The 20,342-nt window shown below is 36.8% G+C and overlaps 1 protein-coding gene across 1 annotated transcript; it reads left to right on the forward strand.

Annotated features, from left to right (window-relative positions):
* The first annotated feature begins 1,637 nt into the window (after positions 1-1,637).
* On the forward strand, positions 1,638-16,304 carry LOC132606471 (serine carboxypeptidase-like 13). Its single transcript, XM_060319990.1, has 14 exons — positions 1,638-1,918; positions 2,251-2,396; positions 13,078-13,154; positions 13,239-13,361; positions 14,076-14,178; positions 14,254-14,291; positions 14,399-14,500; positions 14,666-14,752; positions 14,841-14,969; positions 15,084-15,155; positions 15,261-15,406; positions 15,702-15,815; positions 15,908-15,962; positions 16,062-16,304. Exons 1-14 carry the CDS (start codon positions 1,794-1,796, stop codon positions 16,143-16,145), a joined length of 1,401 nt encoding a protein of 466 aa, XP_060175973.1. The 5' UTR covers positions 1,638-1,793; the 3' UTR covers positions 16,146-16,304.
* The last annotated feature ends 4,038 nt before the right edge of the window (positions 16,305-20,342 follow it).

A 20,342-nucleotide genomic window follows, 5' to 3' on the forward strand; every position in this document is an offset into this window, starting at 1 on the left:
AACTAAAAGTGTGCCCCATAAAACATAACTAAAAGTATGCCCCATAAGGCGTAAGTTTTCCTTAAGGCATAACTAAAAGTTTGTCTCATAAGCCAAAGTTTAAATTTTGCTATGCCCCCTCCGGCAGACTTTTAGTTGTGTTTAACTAGAAGTCTGTCGGAGGGGGCAGACTTTTAGTTGTGTTTAACTAGAAGTCTGCCGGAGGGGGCAGACTTTTAGTTGTGTTTAACTAAAAGTCTGCCCCCTCCGGCAGACTTTGCCTTGAAGCATATATATATATATATTTACTTTTCAAGGTAAACTTTTAGTTATGCCTTAACTAAAAAGTGTGCCCCAAAGACATAACTAAAAGTAGCCCATAAGGCGGAACTTTTCCTTAAGGCATAACTTAAACTTTGCCTTATAAGGCAAAGTCTATGCCTTAAGAAAAGTTCTTGCCTTATGGGGAATAATTTTGTTATGCCTTAATTAAAATTCTGTCCCATAAGGCATAACTAAACTATATCTTAGGAAAAATTCTGCCTTATGGGGCAGACTTTTAGTTATGCCGGATCCGGCATAACTTTAGCTTTTCCTTAAAGATCGTATGCTGGATCCGGCATACACTCCCCAGTCCTGCCTTGTGAAATTATTTTTTTATTTTATGCCTGAGCGGGGGTTCGAACCCAGAACTTCATGTATTCGCCCACCTTTCTAAGCAAAGGGCAAAACTTAAAGACCACAAATATGAGGGGCAAAATTTAAAGACCACAAATTTGAAGGGCAAAATTTAAAGACCGCCCCAAAAGAAGGGCAATCCGCGCAAAAAAATGAAAACAACTTATAAGCCAAAAAAATAAGTTAGACTACCCCAACTTATTTTTTTAGCTTATAAGCTGTTTGCAGCTTATAGGCATAAGCCCATCCAAACAGGCTCTAAGAAGTTAGCAAATAGATTTAAAAAATTACAGAAAAATACGAGTTAGCAAATAGATTTAAAAATACGAGTTAGCAAACAGATTTAAAAATACTTTTAACTATTAGCTAACAAGTTAGCAAACAGATTTAAAAAATTACAGAAAAATACGACTCGAAATTTACACTTCGTCAATCTCATTTTAACTGTCGCGCGTCATTTTTCACGGTCATTAAGAACATAATAAGTACAATAATACATCAATGATTCTGTAATGCTATCTTATATTATTTTCATATATTACTTTTGAGAAACACATTAAAATATGCCGAAAAATTCCTACAATCGTAGAAATATAAAATCGCACACACATATTGGGTCCGGACGGAGCACTGGCTTCACTTCTCCGAGTATTACTACATAAACTAATACTCCTTCTGTTTCAATTTATGTGAACCTATTTTCTTTTTAGTCCGTACCAAAATGAATGACCTCTTTTCTAATTTGGAAATAAATTCAGTTTATGAAATAATTTACGGCCACATAAATATTCAATACTTATTTTGAACCATAAGTTTCAAAAATTTTCACTCTTTTTTAAATATCGTGCTCAGTCAAATGAGTTTATATAAATTGAAACGGAGGGAGTAATACACACCATAACGAAAAATTGTGGGAATAGAACAGTCCACAAATTCTAAGGTTACTTTTTATCCACCAATTCTAAGGTCTCATGGAAAGGAGCGTCATATTAAAAAAATTGAGCGGGTAACAAACATCCAAACAAGCTGTGTCAGTGCCTATATTTTTTCTTTCTTTTGGAATAGCTTGTCATCACTAGTCACCCCGTTTTTCTCTTTTTTTGAGTTCCAGTCCACCGAATTGTCTGGCATCTCCAATGTTACAGCTGATGGTGTTTCCAGTGCTGCTTCTACTTCTTCTTTCTCACGTTGTCTCATCTCACTTCATCGTTGACACTCTGCCTGGATTCAATGGCAAACTTCCATTTACACTCCAAACTGGGTAAGTAGTAGTAGTTTTCTCATATTTTAATTTGACTTAATGGTTAAAAGCACACCTGAACTATTATTGTTCCATTTTTCTACCTAACAAACGAATTCTGATTAGATCAACTATCAACTGATCTCTTTTCCTACCTGAAATATCACTATTTACTCAATTAGTTATATTTTAATGTGGTGATAGTTTAGGTAACAGCTGATAATTGAGGTATAAAACTCAGGGAAAATGTGATAGTTCTAAGTGTGTTGTTGACCATTATCTTTATTTTCTTAGAACCCCTACTCCCCTATATATTACACGCACTCTAAACTGGTAATTGGTATGTTTAACAGTTACATTGGAATTGGAGAAGAGGAAAAAGTGCAGCTATTTTACTTATTTGTAGAATCTGAAAGAGACCCACAAAATGATCCTCTTATGCTTTGGTTCACTGGAGGTCCAGGTTGCTCCGGTCTCTCTTCCTTCGTATATGAGATCGGTATGTTAATTTTCCCCTCATTCTTTCGTACTCCCTGGTTCCAATTTATGTGATAATTTTCGCTTTTCGACAGTTAATTTGACTGAATTTTGTAGTTAAATTGGAAAGATTAAAATTTATATATTTATAACTACATGAAAAGTAGTACAACTATTCATTACAACCTTTATTATATAAATTTGGTGAAAACATACAACTTAAAGTGTTGGTCAAAATTAATGTAGTTTGAATCTCGGAAAGCGAAAAGTGTAATGAAAATTGGGATAGAGGGAGTATTACCTTTAATTTGCCATCAATTTGGTCAATAAGAAGTCCTGCCGCTTTTTCGAATTTAACTTTTGTACTGGAGAAAATATTTACACTATTAGGGCGTTCGGTGCGCAATTACTGCTAACCAGTTAAATGAACTTTGCATTGATAATCAGTTGAATCTTCTTTTTTAACCATAAAACAGATTCCCTTTATTAACAGTCAAATGGTGTTATCAATTACTCCATTATAACCCATTTCTCTATGCTGCCAAACAATCTTTTTAAAAAAAAAAACAATTCCATCTTTCAACAGTGTTAATCTGATACCAAATTGATGGTATCGAAGACAGATTTGCAGAAATAAGGGAGAGGTAGTAGAAGTTTGAGAGAATTCAGAAGAGGGAAAAGGAGATTTGATTCAATATCATGCCAAAAGTGTGACTACATCAGTGCCAATTTCTATTTATACTAATCAACAACAATAACATACCCAGTAGAATCCCACAATGTGGGGTCTGGGGAGGGTAGAGTGTACATAAACCTTACCCCCACCTTGAAAGGTAGGGAGACTGTTTCCGAAAGACCCTCGGCTCAAGAGAGAACAAGACAAAAAGGTCAGATAAGGACAAACATATCAAAACAATATGAAAACGAGAAATAACAAAAGTGAGAAAGTCCTGATAAAACAGTCTGGAAAGAAAGGAGCAGTAGCTACCATAGATAAACCAACAAATATAAGCAGAAATCAAATGACAATAAACGAATGAGCAAAACTACAACTACTAGGACGAAAGAATAAGCGAGACTACCTCCTAGTCTTCTATCCTAGTCTGAGTCCTCCACAACCTCCTATCTAAGTTCATGACCTCGGTAAGCTGAAACTGCGCCATGTCCTGTCTAATCACCTCTCCCCAATACTTCTTTGGCCTATCTCTACCTCTCCTGAAACCGTCCATAGCCAATCTCTCACACCTCCGCACCGGGGCATCTGTGTGTTTCCTCTTCACATGCCCAAACTATCTTAGCCTCGTTTCCCGCATCTTGTCCTCCACTGATGCCACTCCCACCTTATCCCAGATATCTTCATTCCTAATCCTATCCCTCCTAGTGTGCCCACACATCCACCGCATCTATTTATACTAATCGAATGAAAAATAAAATGAAATGCAACAATTGGAAATGAAAATGCTGAATTTCAAATGCCAACTAATTGTAACCAACTTTCCCCCCAAAATGGAATGAGCCCAATTCGTGTGTGATCAGTCCAATCATCAATGACATGGCTTCCAGTGGGTCCTAACTCGCAATATGGGTACCATCACCCCCTTGTGGAGCAACCTCAATGGTGAAAGAGGGAAACTGAATCTTCAATGTTGAGGCCAACTCCCAAGTAGCATAAGAAGCATCTAGGACAGTCCATTTGATCAGACATTGAGCCACAACTTTATTACCTCTCTTGATCAAGCGATGATCTAGGACCATTTTAGGAGCTGGACAATGAGCACTGGAAAGGTCAAGCACCGGAGGATTAACGATTTCAATGGGGATGCATAGCAGGCTTTGAGCTGAGAAATATGGAAGGTCGGGTGGATGACTGGATGAGGACTTCAGGAGGTAAGGCAAGCTTATAAGCAACAACTCCAAATTCCAATCCTCTCAACAATAGGATAGGGACCAAAATATCTAGAGGTCAGGTTGTGATATGGAAAAACGGACAAGGATTATTGTCTATAAGGTTGCAACTTCACAAAAACCCAGTCACCAAACTAGAATTCTCTGTCAGTCCTATGAGCATTAGCATGTGATTGCATCCTTTATTGTGCTCTTCCCAAATGAAACTTGGCTAGCTGAAGCTTGAAATCCCTCAGTAACATAATATCCTCAATGGCATCACTGGTAGAATCACCAGGCAGGTATGGAAAATGAAATGAACATAGCTGGCCAATGATTGGTGATTCAATAGTAGGAGTAACCAGCTGCAACATGAACAACTGAACCTCTTCACCATATAGTTTGTTTTACAATCCTGGGACTTGCCAGTTTGCATTCCTTTGACACTCTTTGTAATATGGCCTTCATTTTGATGTAGGCATAAGCCTATTAGCAATGAACTTGGGCAGCAAGTTTTAATATGTGTGGTGGATACATTTGTTCATGACATTACCTATGGCATCACAAACTTGGAGACCAAGTACTTCTTGCTATAAATAGAAGAGCTTCCTATAGTTGAAGACACACCACAAACAATTTGAAGAGCTTCTCTTTCTCTTTGCCTTCTTCTCTTCTTTTAGAGTATTATTATAAGAGAGTTGTGTATTGGGAAACACTTGTGTGAACCCTTCTTTGGAGTGATAGACAAAAAGACAAAATCAAGTATCATTTTAACGTGGAGTGATCTTGTGAGGTTATTCTCATGGGATACTTTTTGGGGTAATTAGAGTATTTACTCTAATTTTGTACTCTCTATTGTACTCTTGTTGATCTAGTGAAATTACTCCTCTCCGCTTGTGGACGTAGGTCACACTGACCGAACCACGTTAAATTTGTGCCTCACTTATTTCTTTGCTTGCCGAGTTTGCCGTCATAGACAAAAAGACAAAATCAAGTATCATTTTAAATCTCTCAAATGAGGTTTTATGTGAAGTATCTGCAGAAACCACAACGAAAGGCATGTGGGAAAAATTAAAAACCCGGTATATGAAGAGGATAGTGGAAAATAGACTTTACCTGAAGCAAAAACTTTACACATTTCGTATGGTTGAAGGTACTTCTATACTCTCACATCTTGATTCATTTGATTCCATTCTTATGGATTTGAGCAATATTGATGCTGAAGTTAAAGATGAGGATCAAGCCATGTTATTGCTTATTTCCCTTCCCCAGTCATTTAAACATATAAGAGATACTATGCTTTATGGAAATGATAATATCTCTTATAGAGATATCAAATCTATCTTAAAATCAAAAACACAGATAGATAGAGATATTACTGGGGAAACTACTATACCCCTTGGGGAAGGCCTGTTTGTAAGAGGTAGATCTGATAAGAAAGAATCAAGTAGTGAGAGGTCTAAATCAAGGTCAAAGTCTAGACACAGAAATGTTGTGTGCAAATATTGTCATAAGAAAGGTCATATTATTTCCGAATGCTATAAGTTGAAAAATAAAGAAAAGCAGAAGGAAAAGAAAAATGAGCACCAAAATACTAACACTGCTGAAGCAAGTGTAGCTGCAGATGAGACCGAGGGAACAATATTTTTAGCTAGTAACAATAGCTTTAAATCTAATGATGAATGAATTTTAGATTCGGGTTGCTTTTATCATATGTGTCCCAATAGGGATTTGTTTACCATATACGAATCTATTGGAGGTGGAGTTGTCTTGATGGGCAACAATGCTCCATGCAAAGTTATTGTAAAGGTACAATCCGAATCAGAATGCATGATAGTGTGGTGAGAACTCTCAACGATGTTAGATATGTTCTTGACTTAAAGAAAAATCTCATCTCATTAGGCATTCTAGAATCTCTTGGGTGCAAATACACAGGTAAAGGTGGAGTTCTGAAAATCTCTCTAGGTGCTCTGGTGATAATGAAAGCACGCAGATATGGTACGTTGTACACTTTAATGGAATCCGCTGATACAGGTGCTGTTGCAGTTTCCACATCAAATCAACCTGATTCCGACATCACCAAATTGTGGCATATGCGATTGGGGCATATGAGTGAGAAAGGTCTTTCCATTCTCAGCAAAAGAGGTCTCCTATGTGGACAAAGTACTGGAAATATGGAGTGCTGCGAACACTGTGTGTTCGGGAAGCAGAAAAGTGTCAGCTTCAAATCTCCAGCAATTTATTGAACAAAAGATACTTTGGATTACATTCATTCAGAACTTTGGGGTACTTCTCGTACCCCGTCAAAAGGTGGCGCCAGGAATTAACCAAATAGATTGCTAAACCAATAACTTTTTTTTTCGGTTCAGTTTATCGGTTAAACCGATTTTTGCATACCACTAAATTCAGGGTCTACTTTGATGACACTTAGAACTTTGAATTTCTCGGGTACAGAATGTAGCAACTTTGAATAATATATACCAAAAGAAAAAGGAAAAAAAGAATTGCAATAAATTTCCTAAGGTGTTTTTACTTTTAAAAGTATCCTACATTCATTTTTGGTTATCAGTTTTTACATTTTGTTTTTGGAGTACCAATTATTTTCTTTTAAACTTGTACGGAGTTTAACTGATTTTGTAAGAAAAAATTGAAAAGCTAAATAATAAAATGGAAGAATATTTTAAAAAAATTGATCTGCGTATAATAGAATTGATTTTAAAATTGATGAAAAGAAAATGAGAAAAAACGTGGAAGAAGAAAGGAAAAGAAGGAAGAGCATAAAGTGGTGGGGCCAAAATATAATTATAATAAAATACTCCCTCACGTACCATGTCATATTTATGCTCACCCATTATAAATTTTTTCGATTTAGCCAAGTGGCTGATTGCAATGAATGAAGAAGTTGAATCTCTCCACAAGAATGGTACTTCATCTCTTGTAAAGCTGCCATCAGGAAAAAGAATTGTTGGTTGCAAATGGGTCTTCAAGAAAAAGGATGGCATTCCAGGGGTTGAAGATGCACGGTATAAGGCATGATTAGTAGCAAAGGGCTATAATCAAGTACAAGGAGTTGATTTTAATGATATTTTCTCACCTGTTGTTAAACATAGCTCCATTCGTGCTTTGGAGTTAGAACATCTTGATGTTAAGACAGCTTTCTTACATGGCAAACTTGAGGAACAAATATACATGCATCAACCTGAAGGTTTTGAGATTGAAGGAAAAGAAGATCGTGTTTGCTTGTTGAAGAAATCCTTGTATGGATTAAAGCAGTCTCCAAGACAATGGTATAAGAGGTTTGATTCCTTTATGTTGGATCATGGTTATTCGATGAGCATGTATGATAGCTATGTTTACTTTCGGAAGCTAAATGATGATTCATTTATTTACTTATTGTTATATGTTGGCGACATGCTTATTGCTGCTAAGGATTTGACAGAAATTCACAATTTGAAAAGTTAGCTGAAAAAGTGAATTTGAAATGAAAAATTTGGGAGCAGCTAAGAAAATCCTTGGCATGGAGATCAAAACTGATCAAGGAGCCTACAGGCTATTCCTGACCCAGAAGTACTTGGAGAGGTTTGGCATGAAAGATGCTAAACCAGTGAGTACTCCTTTTGCTGCTCATTTTAAGTTATCAGCTGCTCAATCACCGCAGTCAGAGGAAGAAGAGAGGTATATGGCACAAGTACCATATTCTAGTGTAGTCGACAGTATTATGTATGCAATGGTGTGACACGTCCAAACATTTCACAAGCCATAAGTGTGGTAAGCCGGTATATGGCTTGCTCGGGTAAATCACATTGGCAGGCTGTGAAATGGATTCTCAGATACTTGTGAGGTACTTTAAATGCATGTTTGGAGTTTGGGAGAAATACTAACTCTTTGGTTGGTTTTGTAGACTCAGATTGTGCAGGTGATCTTGATAAACAGGGGCAAACCTATGTGCTTTTTCGTGGTGCTCCAGCTCCCGTTAAATCCGATGTAGACTAGGTATAGTTATATAAGAAATATATGAAACTTGGGTATAAATGTTAAAAAAACACCCTGGAAACCAATAAGACAGTTGGGTGCTTTGGTTTCTAGGTGGAACTTAAAGACTTGGGTGGAAGGGGACCTGTGTTCGAACCTGTTGGTCAGCATTTCATTTTTGATAATACAATATTAAATGTAGTTATCTTTTAGTTGCACCCACGACCCTTAAATTCTGGGTCCGCCACGGTTGATAAAAGAAGATCACTAACAGGTTATGTATTTTGCATTGGTGGTTGCGCTATTAGTTGGAAAGCTACATTACAAAATGTAGTAGCTTTATCTACTACTGAAGCAGAATATATGGCAGTGACTGAGGCGATCAAAGAAGCCTTATGGTTGAAGGGTCTATTTGGTGAACTCAGCTTATACCAAGGTGGTATTACTATTTTCTGTGATAGTCAAAGTGCCATTCACTTGACTAAAGATCAGATGTATCATGAGAGGACAAAGCATATAGATATCAAGTATCACTTCATCCGGGAAACTATTGCTGAAGGAAAGGTCTCTGCTCAGAAAGTCAACGTCAGAGACAATCCTGCCGACACGTTTACAAAGCCTCTTCCAGTTGGCAAGTTCAAGCTCTGGTTGAACTTGATCGCCTTTTATGAAGGAAGATTTAGCCCATATGGGCTTTAGCGGAGATGGTGGAGCAAAATTACTATATCACTCAAAACTAGGCCAAGGTGGAGATTTGTAATATGGCCTTCATTTTGATATAGGCATAAGCCTATTAGCAATTAACTTGGGCACCAAGTTTTAATATGTGTGGTGGATACATTTGTTCATGACATTAATCATGGCATCACAAACTTGGAGACCAAGTACTTCTTGCTATAAATAGAAGAGCTTCCCATAGTTGAAGACACACCAAAAACAATTTGAAGAGCTTCTCTTTCTCTTTGTCTTCTTCTCTTCTTTTAGAGTATTATTGTAAGAGATTTGTGTATTGGGAAACACTTGTGTGAACCCTTCTTTGGAGTGATCTTGTGAGGTTATTCTCATGGGATACTTTTTGGGGTAATTAGAGTATTTACTCTAATTTTGTACTCTCTATTGTACTCTTGTTGATCTAGTGAAATTACTCCTCTCCGCTTGTGGACGTAGGTCACACTGACCGAACCACGTTAAATTTGTGCCTCACTTATTTCTTTGCTTGCCGTTGTTATCAACTTACGATTGTCTTTGTTATTGTCATTATAACATTGTTTGGCTAAATTCCGCATTACTCGGATTATCGATCCTAACACTCTTTGTAGTACATGTTGTTTGCCTTGGTGATTATAGGTCATAGTCAGCTCTGTAAAGTCCAAAGTAACTGGACCTAATGTTTTTATCTACTATGCTCCCAACACCAAGTCGTACTTACCCACTGGGAACACAATCAAATCAGAACTGTAAGTAGTACCTTGCAACATCCATTCAAAGTTCTTCACTAACAAGAAGTGGCTTCTAAAAGGTTGCCCAAACTCACATAGCCCATCTGTGTAGGCACAACTGAGCATCCAACTGGGCTCCTTGTATTCCAGTCAAGGCACAAACAGATATCATAGGAGTTCCCCCCTCAACAGGAGGCCATTCAGTAGTGACCGGATCAATGACAGCTGCTTCAATAGGATCAGCTACTTCTTCCACTTCAAGGGCCCTCTAGTTCCATAATGAAGGAGCTGATTGGGAAACCTACACTTGTGACCAGGAGTGTACTTCTCCTCACAGAAATAGCACAAGCCCTGAGCTCTCTAGCTTGCATCTCAGCTGGAGATATGGTTCTTCTAGGCCTCGCATTAGCTGGTGCAGTAGGAACAGTTAAGTCTAGCCTTGCACCTTGACCATAGGAATTAACATTTGGTTTCATGTTAGAGTTATCAGCAGTGTTCCTCTTGACAAGAGTAGGATGCAGCCCAGATGATCTCTGAGATCTAGCATTACCCGTTAAAGTAGCCTCAGTTAACCTGGCCCATTACCCATTTGTCCTAGTCAAAGTAGGAGGTTCATGCATCATAACCATGTCACCAGCTCGTCCTTCAATCCACCCAAAAAAAAGGATATGGCTTGCTCATCGGTAAGATTACATTGATCTTGCAACCTGTCGAAGGCAAATTGAAATTCCCTGACAGTTCCTGTTTGCCTCAACTGCTTCAGCTCAAGCATGGGATCAGCAAATTCATCCCCAAAAGTTTCAGTCAATGCACCCAAATCCTCTTCCCAACTAGGTAGTGTAAGTGAATTCTTGCACCATAGGTATGACTGGTGCCAAGCTAGAGCCTCATCTTCTAGGTTCATAGCTACCAGTTTCACCCTATGGTTTAGAAGTGTTTCATCCACAGAAAAATACTGCTCAATTCTATACAGCCATGTATTCAAATTTTCACCATTAAATCGAGGAAATACTAGATTGTGGTTTTGAGGATTCACAACATAAAAAGGATTGGGACCTAAAATTCCCTGACCTGTGGGCTGTCTTGTTTCTCTGGTATTGGAAGCAGCTAAATCGTCCTTAGTCTTCTGATGCAATTGTATGCCCTCCAATGAATCCTAGATCGCATTCACCATGCGAAGAAGTCTGATTGTCGACGATCCATATCAGCTCGCATTTCTTGGTGTCTCTCATCCATCAGTATGCGCAGATCCAATTGTTGAGCAGCTAGGTCTTCATACTGCTCTTGCCAATTCACAGTTGGATTTCCAGTGGTTGTTTCAACAGCTTTACGAGGAGGCATGGTGGGATTCGTAACTGAGCTCTGATACCAATTGATACCAAATTGTTGGTATTGAAGACAGATTTGCAGAAATAAGGGAGAGGTAGAAGAAGATTTGAGAGAATTGAGATAGAATTCAGAAAAGGAAAAGGAGATTTGATTCAATATCATGCCAAAAGCGTAACTTAGGGGTGTACAAAAACCAATTTAACCAAACCAATAAAAACGCTATTGGTTTATCGATATGGGGTTATTGGGTTAACAGTTTATAAACTGTTTTGTAAATTTTTTTTATTGGGTTATCGGTTTGGTTTTAAAGATTTAGTTAATGGTTAAACCGTTAACCCAATAAGCTTATATTATACTCCCTCCGGATAAAAAAAGTGTCCACTTAGCCTTTTTTTCTTTGGTCAAAAAGAGTGTTCACTTATCAAATCAAGAAAGAATTAACTTTGTTTTTCCAGATTTTCCCCTATTAAGTTTTATATGATCAAATCCCAATGCCTATTTAATTAGGGGTAGTTTAGTCAAATTATCTGTTTTTGTCTAGGAGTAAGTATTTTCTTAAGGGGTGTGCAAATGACTAAGTGGACACTTTTTTTGATACGGAGGGAGTAATTATCTTTTTATCCCTAATTATATATTAGTGGCTTTAAATTTTAATTTTTCAATACAAACCTTTTGGATCTTTGAAGTTGTTGGCTTAGTGGTGCTGTTGATTACTGCTTTCTTTTGCATTTTATAGTTTTTGTTTCGCCTTTTATAGTTTTCGTCTTGTTGCTGGTGTTTTCTTTCTGAAGAAGTTGGAGTTGGCCTTGTTTATGAACAAATGAACTGGAACTTTTGTTTTTGAAAGATTGCTAAAGTGCATTTTATAGTTTTGTCTTGTAATTTGTGTAGACTTTATGCATGAAGGCAAATGAAAACAAGAGAGAGCAAAAAAAATTAGCGGAGCATTTTCTTATTGGTTAAACCGAAAATCAAACCGTTAAGGACCAAAAACCGATAAACCGAAAATCGATAACGAATATCTTATCGGTTTGGTTTTAGTTTAGCATATATACAAATCAAAAACCGATAAACCGAATCAGTAATTCACAAAAACTGAACCGAACCAACCAATAAGCACCCCTAGTGTGACTACGTTGGTGCCAATTACTATTTATGCTAATCGAATGGAAAATAAAATGAAGTGCAACAATTGGAAATGAAAATGCTGAGTTTCAAATGCCAACTAATTGTAACCAACTATCCCGCCAAAATGGAATGAGCCCAATTCATGTGTGATCAGTCCAGTCATCAATGACATGGCTTCCAGTGGATCCTAACTCGCAAAAGGTTTATCATTGTCATTATAACCTTTTCTGAATTAACATGGCTCCGTGTTTATGAAAAGGTCAGTTATGAAGAGTAACAGAGAAGAAATTCTGATACATTGTAGATTTTAAAAATGTGGTACCATAAGTTCTGATGACTCTTCAAAAAAGTTACTGCAGTGTTTCTTGAGGAGGTGAGGTTCTTCCCGGTGAATACTAACTACTGCATCTTATTATTGTTGGAGGTGAATTATGTCTTAAACTTCTAATTTCTTTTTATAAATTAGTGAAGTTGACACTCAGTAACTGGCAAAGGCATAATTCAGGATGGTTTTAATTTTGAAGTTCGGAGATGGAAATGAAACCATTAAAGCAAAGTTGTCACTAAATTGGGACAAAGAAATAACAAAAGCTAGTTAAGGTTGGATAAAGGTATCATAAATAATGTTTGCTATATATCAATATATGTACACAATGTTTTACAATGTGTAAGCAATAAGAATGATGGCTAAAAGAATATCAATAATCAATTTCAGGTCAATGAGATGCTTTTGGTTTTGTTAGCTCAAGAGTTGGATAGTCCAAAACGTTGTTTGGTAAATTTGCAATGCTGAATCCTTTTCATCAAGCTTTAGTATTCTGTTAACAAAAACCATTCATTAGTCTAAGAGGAAAAACAAGGATGTTCTGAAGAAGTGTACGCTTGTTGGTTTGGATTATTGTGTCTCAAAAGTTAATAAGTTGTAGAAATGATGCTTTATGCTTCTTTCAGGCCCTTTAATCTTTGATTATGCAAATTCTAGTGGAAATTTTCCGAAATTGCGGTTGAACTCACATTCTTGGACCAAGGTTTTGTAAGCTTACCCTTTTAGCATTTGCTTATATTTTCATTGTTGCTCGTTAATATAAGCAGTGTCTGGTTTTAATTACTAGGTGGCCAACATAATATTTATAGATCAACCTGCTGGGACAGGGTACTCATATGCAAAGACGTCAGAAGCTTACAACTGCAATGATACCCTGTCTGTAACTCAAACTTATGAGTTCCTTAGAAAGGTGAGAGAAATCTGTTCTGAGCAAATTCATTGAGATTATTATGTGTAGCTGAAATTGCATCTTGCGATCTCAATCAATATGGCTAAATATCTACCCTTTTTTCAATATTTCAAACTGTAGCTAGCAAGACAAATGTGTATTTGTTAAAGCTTATGTTAGTTCTTCGGGGAAAAACACAAAATGTGATCTTCAGTTAGCCTGGACTGTGGCCAATAAAAACACTCTTTCTGGCTCATTTGTTACAGTTTGGGAACACAGTTACTCACGCCAAGTGTGGAACATAATATCTTTCTGTTGCCTGGCACAGTAAAAGAGGAAGATGTTGCTCTTATATGATAGGCGGAGAATCAGTATTTATCCTTCTTCCTCCTAAATATTGTTTACGTATGGTTAATTTCTATAGATGTTTTAAGACTAAATTTCAAAATTCCATGGTCAGCTAGGTTATTTCTGGAAATATTGATTCTTTATAGTGGGATTTGTTATCTCTTCGTATTGTAAATCTTGAAAAAAGAAACTTTACGATGTGAGACGTGATTAAAAAAGTGACAAGACCCTGGCCTGTTTGAATCTTTTCTCCAACAACATTTTTTTATCTCACTTATCATGTCTCAATGTCGATCAGAACTCATTTGATCACATGCATAAGGTAACATCTAAACCATGAAACTTCCATAAGCAAATTCATGAGACTATGAATTTGTTGTGTTGTAGTGGCTTATGGATCATCCCGAGTATCTCAAGAATCCACTATATGTTAGTGGTGATTCCTACTCAGGCATTTTTGTTGCACTGCTTACTCGCAAAATATACGATGGTATGGTATCTTGTACCTGAGTTCAGGATCAGTCTTTTTGTTATCTCGTTTCGTGACTTTTTTCTATCTCTCAAGGTATTGAAGTTGGTGACAAGCCTCGAGTGAATATCAAAGTATGAACTCCAATGCACTCAGCTGCACACCCTTCTTGCTATTCTTATTATTGATACTTCTCATTTTAAGTTCTGTTGTCGAATATGAGGTTTTGGATTGAATGTAGGGATATATACAAGGCAATGCTCTAACAGATCATCACATCGATATGAATGGTAGAGTCAAATATGCTAATCATATGGGACTTATTTCAGATAAAATCTATCAGGTATCTAATATCTTATGCTTTGTACTCTACATTCATGAAACTAACCTACTAGATAATAACGGTCTAGGAATGAAAAATTAACACCCCCCCCCCCCCCCCCCCCCCCCCCAAACCACTAGAAATTACTTACAATTTGCAATTAATTTTCCTTATGTTACTGTGTAGTCCACTAAAGCAAATTGCAATGGGAATTACACTGCCATTGATCCAAATAACGTATTATGTCAAAATGATCTTCAGAGAGTAGAAAAGGTAAGGGATCAAGTTCTGCACTTATAAAATTCTAAGATATCTTTGAAGTTCAATTATACATAAATAGTCTGTCATTGCATGTGTGTAGTGCCTCAAGAACATACGACGAGCGCATATTTTAGAACCTTGGTGTGACCTGCCATTTTTAGTGAGCATTCTCCAAGAAACTCCTACAAATGGCCAGTCAATATTTCCGATTGCAGGACCATGGTGTCGAGTAAGTCTGTTTCTTCCACCTAACGAGGCCTCCATAGCATCATGTATTGTGTTAATTCTGTTGGTATATTATACAAGAATTTGCAGAGTTTAACTTTTTAAACCCAAAAATCAGGAAAAAAATTACATATATTTATATGTTTGGGCAAATGATAAAGCTGTCCAGAAAGCACTAAATGTTCGTGAGGTATGCAAATACAGTTTTTTATTCCTACTGTCAACATCCACCCCCCCCCCCCCCCCCCCCCCCAAAAAAAAAAAAGATATTGAATATGGTCATGGAAAAAACCAGGGAACAGCATTGGAGTGGGTGAGATGCAACGAAAGCATGCATTATAGAGGTAAGGAGAGAACTGAGTCATATGTGTATGATGTCCAAAGTGTCATTGATGATCATCGGCATCTCACCAGCAAATCCTGTCGAGCTCTAATTTATAGGTATTACTCCAAATAGTTTCTTTTTCTTCATGTTACGTCGTTCTTCTAAGTGACCTTAGTATATTAGTCGCTAATCTTAGAAAGATTTTCCCTCATGTTTTACTAATCACTAGATAAGGGGAAAAAACAATAAGACAAAGAAAGAAGAGGTACAGCTCAACTTGAATATTGAATGAAGTTACTCATTTTGTTAGCCTGGGTTCTGGCTTAAGAAAAATAAACTATATTTTAAGCCTAATTAATCATGGAAAAAGTTACCAGAAGAGACTGTTTGATAAATTTTTACTTTTGATAGTGGTGACCATGACATGGCTATTCCTCATTTGAGCACGGAAGAATGGATAGACACTTTGAAGCTGCCGATTGTAGATGATTGGGAGCCTTGGTTTGTTGACGGTCAAGTTGCAGGGTTGGTTCCTTTTTCTCTAATATGTTTTTTACTCCCCCGATCTTGAACGTGTACTGGTAGTTCTTAATTGTTCTCATACTTTGTTTATGTAGATACAAGGTGAAGTATTCACAAAATGATTATGAGTTGACATATGCAACTGTTAAGGTAAGGACTGCTCCCTAGAACTCTTAAACCAACAGCATTACATATTAATCTTCCTTTTCTTTTCTTTTATCTTTTGTTTTCATGGATTAATTTATTTAGGGTGCGGGTCATACAGCTCCTGAATACAAGCCGGAACAATGCCTACCCATGGTTGATAGGTGGTTTTCCGGTTACCCTCTTTAGTTTCACCCTTGCAAGACATTAATGTACTCATTTGTTTCTCTCGATATAAGTTGCTTCTTTGACATGTATAGTATCACCAGACATTAAGCGTGTGTATCTTGTAATCTTGATCTGGAAAATCTCATATTAAAAAGTATATATGATTCGAGATCGCCGCTATTTATATGTGTTTGTAGTATGAGAAGTTGGAGACAGGAAGTACTTGTTTAATTTATTCTTTTGGTTAAGAGTCAGACCTATTATGGCAGTCGTATTGAATATACTAATTTTTGGGTACACGCTTTGCTGTGTATTCCAAATTAATGAGTAATTTTTTTTCTTAAACTTACATAAAATATTAAACAATGTTTACTTGACGCGCATTTGTTAGTGTCTTTTCGAAAGTATTTCTAGAATTTAATTTTGAGTTAAAATACATGTCATTTGAAAAAATAACCACATCTTAATCTTGGTAATTTTCAGGCAATACCAAAAGTATCACTACGCATTATGTGAAATGTTAGTCAAACCTAAATAAAATTGGGGAAATTTTAGAAATATACAATTTGCTCATTTACATTGCAAAAAAAAAAAAAAAAAAAAAAAAAAAAAAAAAAAAAAAAAAGCCCAAAACTTATATTGCAAAGCTTTGGCCCAAAAATACTTTTATACAATGTTATACACTTATATACAAAAGACAAGTACATTATGTATATAGGTGTTTGAAGGTGTATAATGTGCAGATATATACACTAAAAAATTTAATTGTACAGTATTATACCAGAAAATACACACTTATACATATTTATACACAATTATACAATATTGTATAAGTGGGTATAAACATAAATATGGACTGGTTTTGAATAAGACTTATACATATTTATACACCTATATAAATAAGTATACAAGACAGATACATTATGTAGGTGTATAAAGATGTATAATAGTGTATAAGAGCGGTGTATATACCTATATACACTATTATACAATATTATACACTATTATACACCCACTAACCCGCACCTACCGGTTTCTCCATCACCGACCTCAACCAGCTCCGGCGATCCCCACCGCCGGTAATTTCATCTTCGCCACCAGCGCTCCACCACCGACTACTCCACCATCACCTCGATGAGCTTTCTGATAGATTTAGATCTGTTCGCGATAAATTTTGCTAGCAGAAAATAAATAACTGCAATCATAAAACAAATATGAGAAAAAATCATTTTATTGATTATTTTGTGAGTACAACTCTGGATGTATCCCTTGATTCTAATCTCTGTGTTGTTCGCCTTGATTTGAGGGCCAATGTAGCGTCTTTCTCGAATGAAGGATGAACTTTTGTTGATGTGTTGTATCTTGGAAGAACTTTGAGCAGCATTTTGGATTGTTCTTGAGGGAAGACGTCTCTCGAACTCTCCTTTTTGTTGAAGATCTTTGGAGAGACTTATGTAGATGTCGTTGCTCTCCTTTTGCTTCCAGTCAAGATGGTATGCCACTTTCCAGATTTCAAGATGCTATATCACTTTTAAGATGTCTTCAAAAAGGGGATATGTGACCCCTTTATATAGGTGTGAGCTAAGGCTTGGGGGGGGGGGGGGGGGGGGTATTTTGGTCTCCAACAAATTCTAGCGGACCTTGGGCTAGAAAGATATGGGTTGGGCTCGTCTTGTAGAGGCCCAACTTAATGGATTAACCCAGATGTAATTTGGATTTCATTCAAATCATGTAATTTTGACTTAAATAATTAATTTGACTTTATTAACCAAAATTTGACTTGGTCAACATGTTAATAACTTAGAATTTAATCCAAATTTTGTATGGATTAATTCAATTAAAATTTCGATGTCTACAGATGCCCCCTACTTCAAGACTTGTTGAGGTGTAGGCTTGCTGAAATTGTAGACGAGACTTGAACTACCCGTGAAGACCATTTTTTTTTGTCTTCGTACAAACTTCCTTGATACTTGTTTTCGGTGTGTTTTCTTGAGACGTGGCTCAAAAGTTAATGTTACTTGAATTTGAACAACCAAAAAGAGACAACTCTCTTCCGTCAATTTTGGGGAAAAAATTATTGCCTCAATTATTTTGATCAATATTCAAATACCAAAGTTGTATTATAACTCCATATGGCAAAGAGATCCTTCCACATATGTTTCCATGTAGAGCCATATCATTCCATTGCAAACTTGGTAAGGAACTAATTTAATGCACATGAATTGAAGAAAATATTGCTCTTCCTTTCACTCTTTTTGAGTAATCTGATTTGATTTCATTTCCTTGTTGAGCACCAATCAAGTATCTATTTTTTCTTTTGTTTTCTTGAAGACATTAATCAGTCCAAGCCAAATTTGGAGAAAATAAATTCTCATCCAACTTAATCTTGGTAAGCCCTCACTCAACCAACTAAGAAATTCTATTTAAGAAGATGCTTTGCATTGAGAATTCTCACATCTGCTTTAAGTTCTTGATATCCCATTAGATGAAACCTTCTATTACTCCTTCAGCAAATCCTTTTTTTAGAGCTTGTATTAAACTTTGGAGAAGATATGCACTTCTGGCCCATGATCTCACAGCTTCGCGCAATCTCACGGAAAACTTCATATTTTGATATTGGAGAGTCCAAATCATGAGCGGTTTGATTCTGCAGAAAGAAGATATCCAAGGCTACAACATATCCAAAAATAAAACAAAAATCCTTCTGAATCGACTGGAATAAATTTTCAAAGTTGGTGACACAATTTGGCACTTCGTCCTCGAACAACATTCATAGACGCTATTTTTTTTGTTTCCTTTCTTCTTTGTAGGTTTGCACGAGGGTGTAAATGGTCTCTATATCAGACTGAGAATATGCACGTGATGTCACCACCCTCTCTTGAAGCCATAAATAGAGCAACGGCCTTCAAAGTTCATCCATTGTTGATTGGCGCGGAACTACTTGGAGTGTTCATCTATCCGATTTTGATGAAACTTGTTGCATCCCTCTTTCCAGCTCTGCTGAGAAACTTGTTAGCGCATCCTTCTTTTGTAGGTTTTCTACTTTGGCGAAGAACCACTTAATGTTTCATCCTTCCTTGCGGCCCTGCAACTTTGGCAAGACATCACTTGGCATCTTTGTTGTCACGTATTTGGACGGGCTTCATTCCTCTTGGGAACAAGACTTGGCGCTTCCACCTTTCCTGAGGAATCAGAGAGATCACTTAGAGTATCCTCCTTCCTTGCGACGTTGATGAAGGAGACTACAGTAGCCTTTCAACCCTTGGTGAGCAAGATTTTATCTAGATGGTGCATCTCATCCATGCGACTTGGCAAGAGAAGTGGATGTCATTTTGAGGAAGACATACAAAGAGCATTTCATCCTTCCAAAGACTTGACAGAAGAATTTGTAAAGCATTTCATCCTTCAAGATTTGTTAGAGAAGTGTATGTCACAATGTTCGCCAACCCGCACTGAAGCATTATGGCGTCGTCGTGGTGGTTTTTTTTTTTTTTTTTGCAGGCTTGTGAAGGATCACAAATGGTCTCGATATCAGACCAAGAAGACATCCACATGATCAGTGAAGAAACTTGGTGTGACCATCCTTCGAGCATTTTTGCAGAAACAACTTGGAGACTCGAATTTTCTTGCGATGTTCGTAGGACAATAACATGGTGCCCCTCATCCTTGCAGCTTAGTGAGATTGACACTTGGAGTAGTCTTTTCCAACCTTGGCGAGAAAGTTGATAATGCATCTCCCTCTTCAGCTTGGTGAGAGAGACACTTGAAGTACCTCATTTTTTCATCTATGATGAGCAAGTACATGAACTAAGTAGATATGCCCCCAGACAGAGTGAGTAAACTCATTGATGCACCAAGATCTATCTACTACGAAGAACTTGATATAAGAAAATCGTCATGGTAAATCGCTCCATCCTCTAAAGTTGTAAAAGTTTGTTTTTAGATTCTCCAAGTGTGCGAAAAGCAGCAAAGGAAACTTCGTGCAAGAAACTTTTCTTTGGCTTCGCATTGAAGGGATTGTTGACACCCAATTTTGTCCCGCCTCTTTGCCAAAATACCTATTTTTAAGCTTCTAATATTTTTGAAAAAAATAAAAATATATATATTATGTTTACTATAATTATTAGCCTCTTATCAATACCGCCATTGTATCATCCTATCAATTATTATTATTTACCGTATTTTGTTATTATTATTATTATTCACAATTTTTTATCA

This window comes from Lycium barbarum, chromosome 8 (assembly GCF_019175385.1).
Source record: "Lycium barbarum isolate Lr01 chromosome 8, ASM1917538v2, whole genome shotgun sequence".
Taxonomy (NCBI): domain Eukaryota; kingdom Viridiplantae; phylum Streptophyta; class Magnoliopsida; order Solanales; family Solanaceae; genus Lycium; species Lycium barbarum.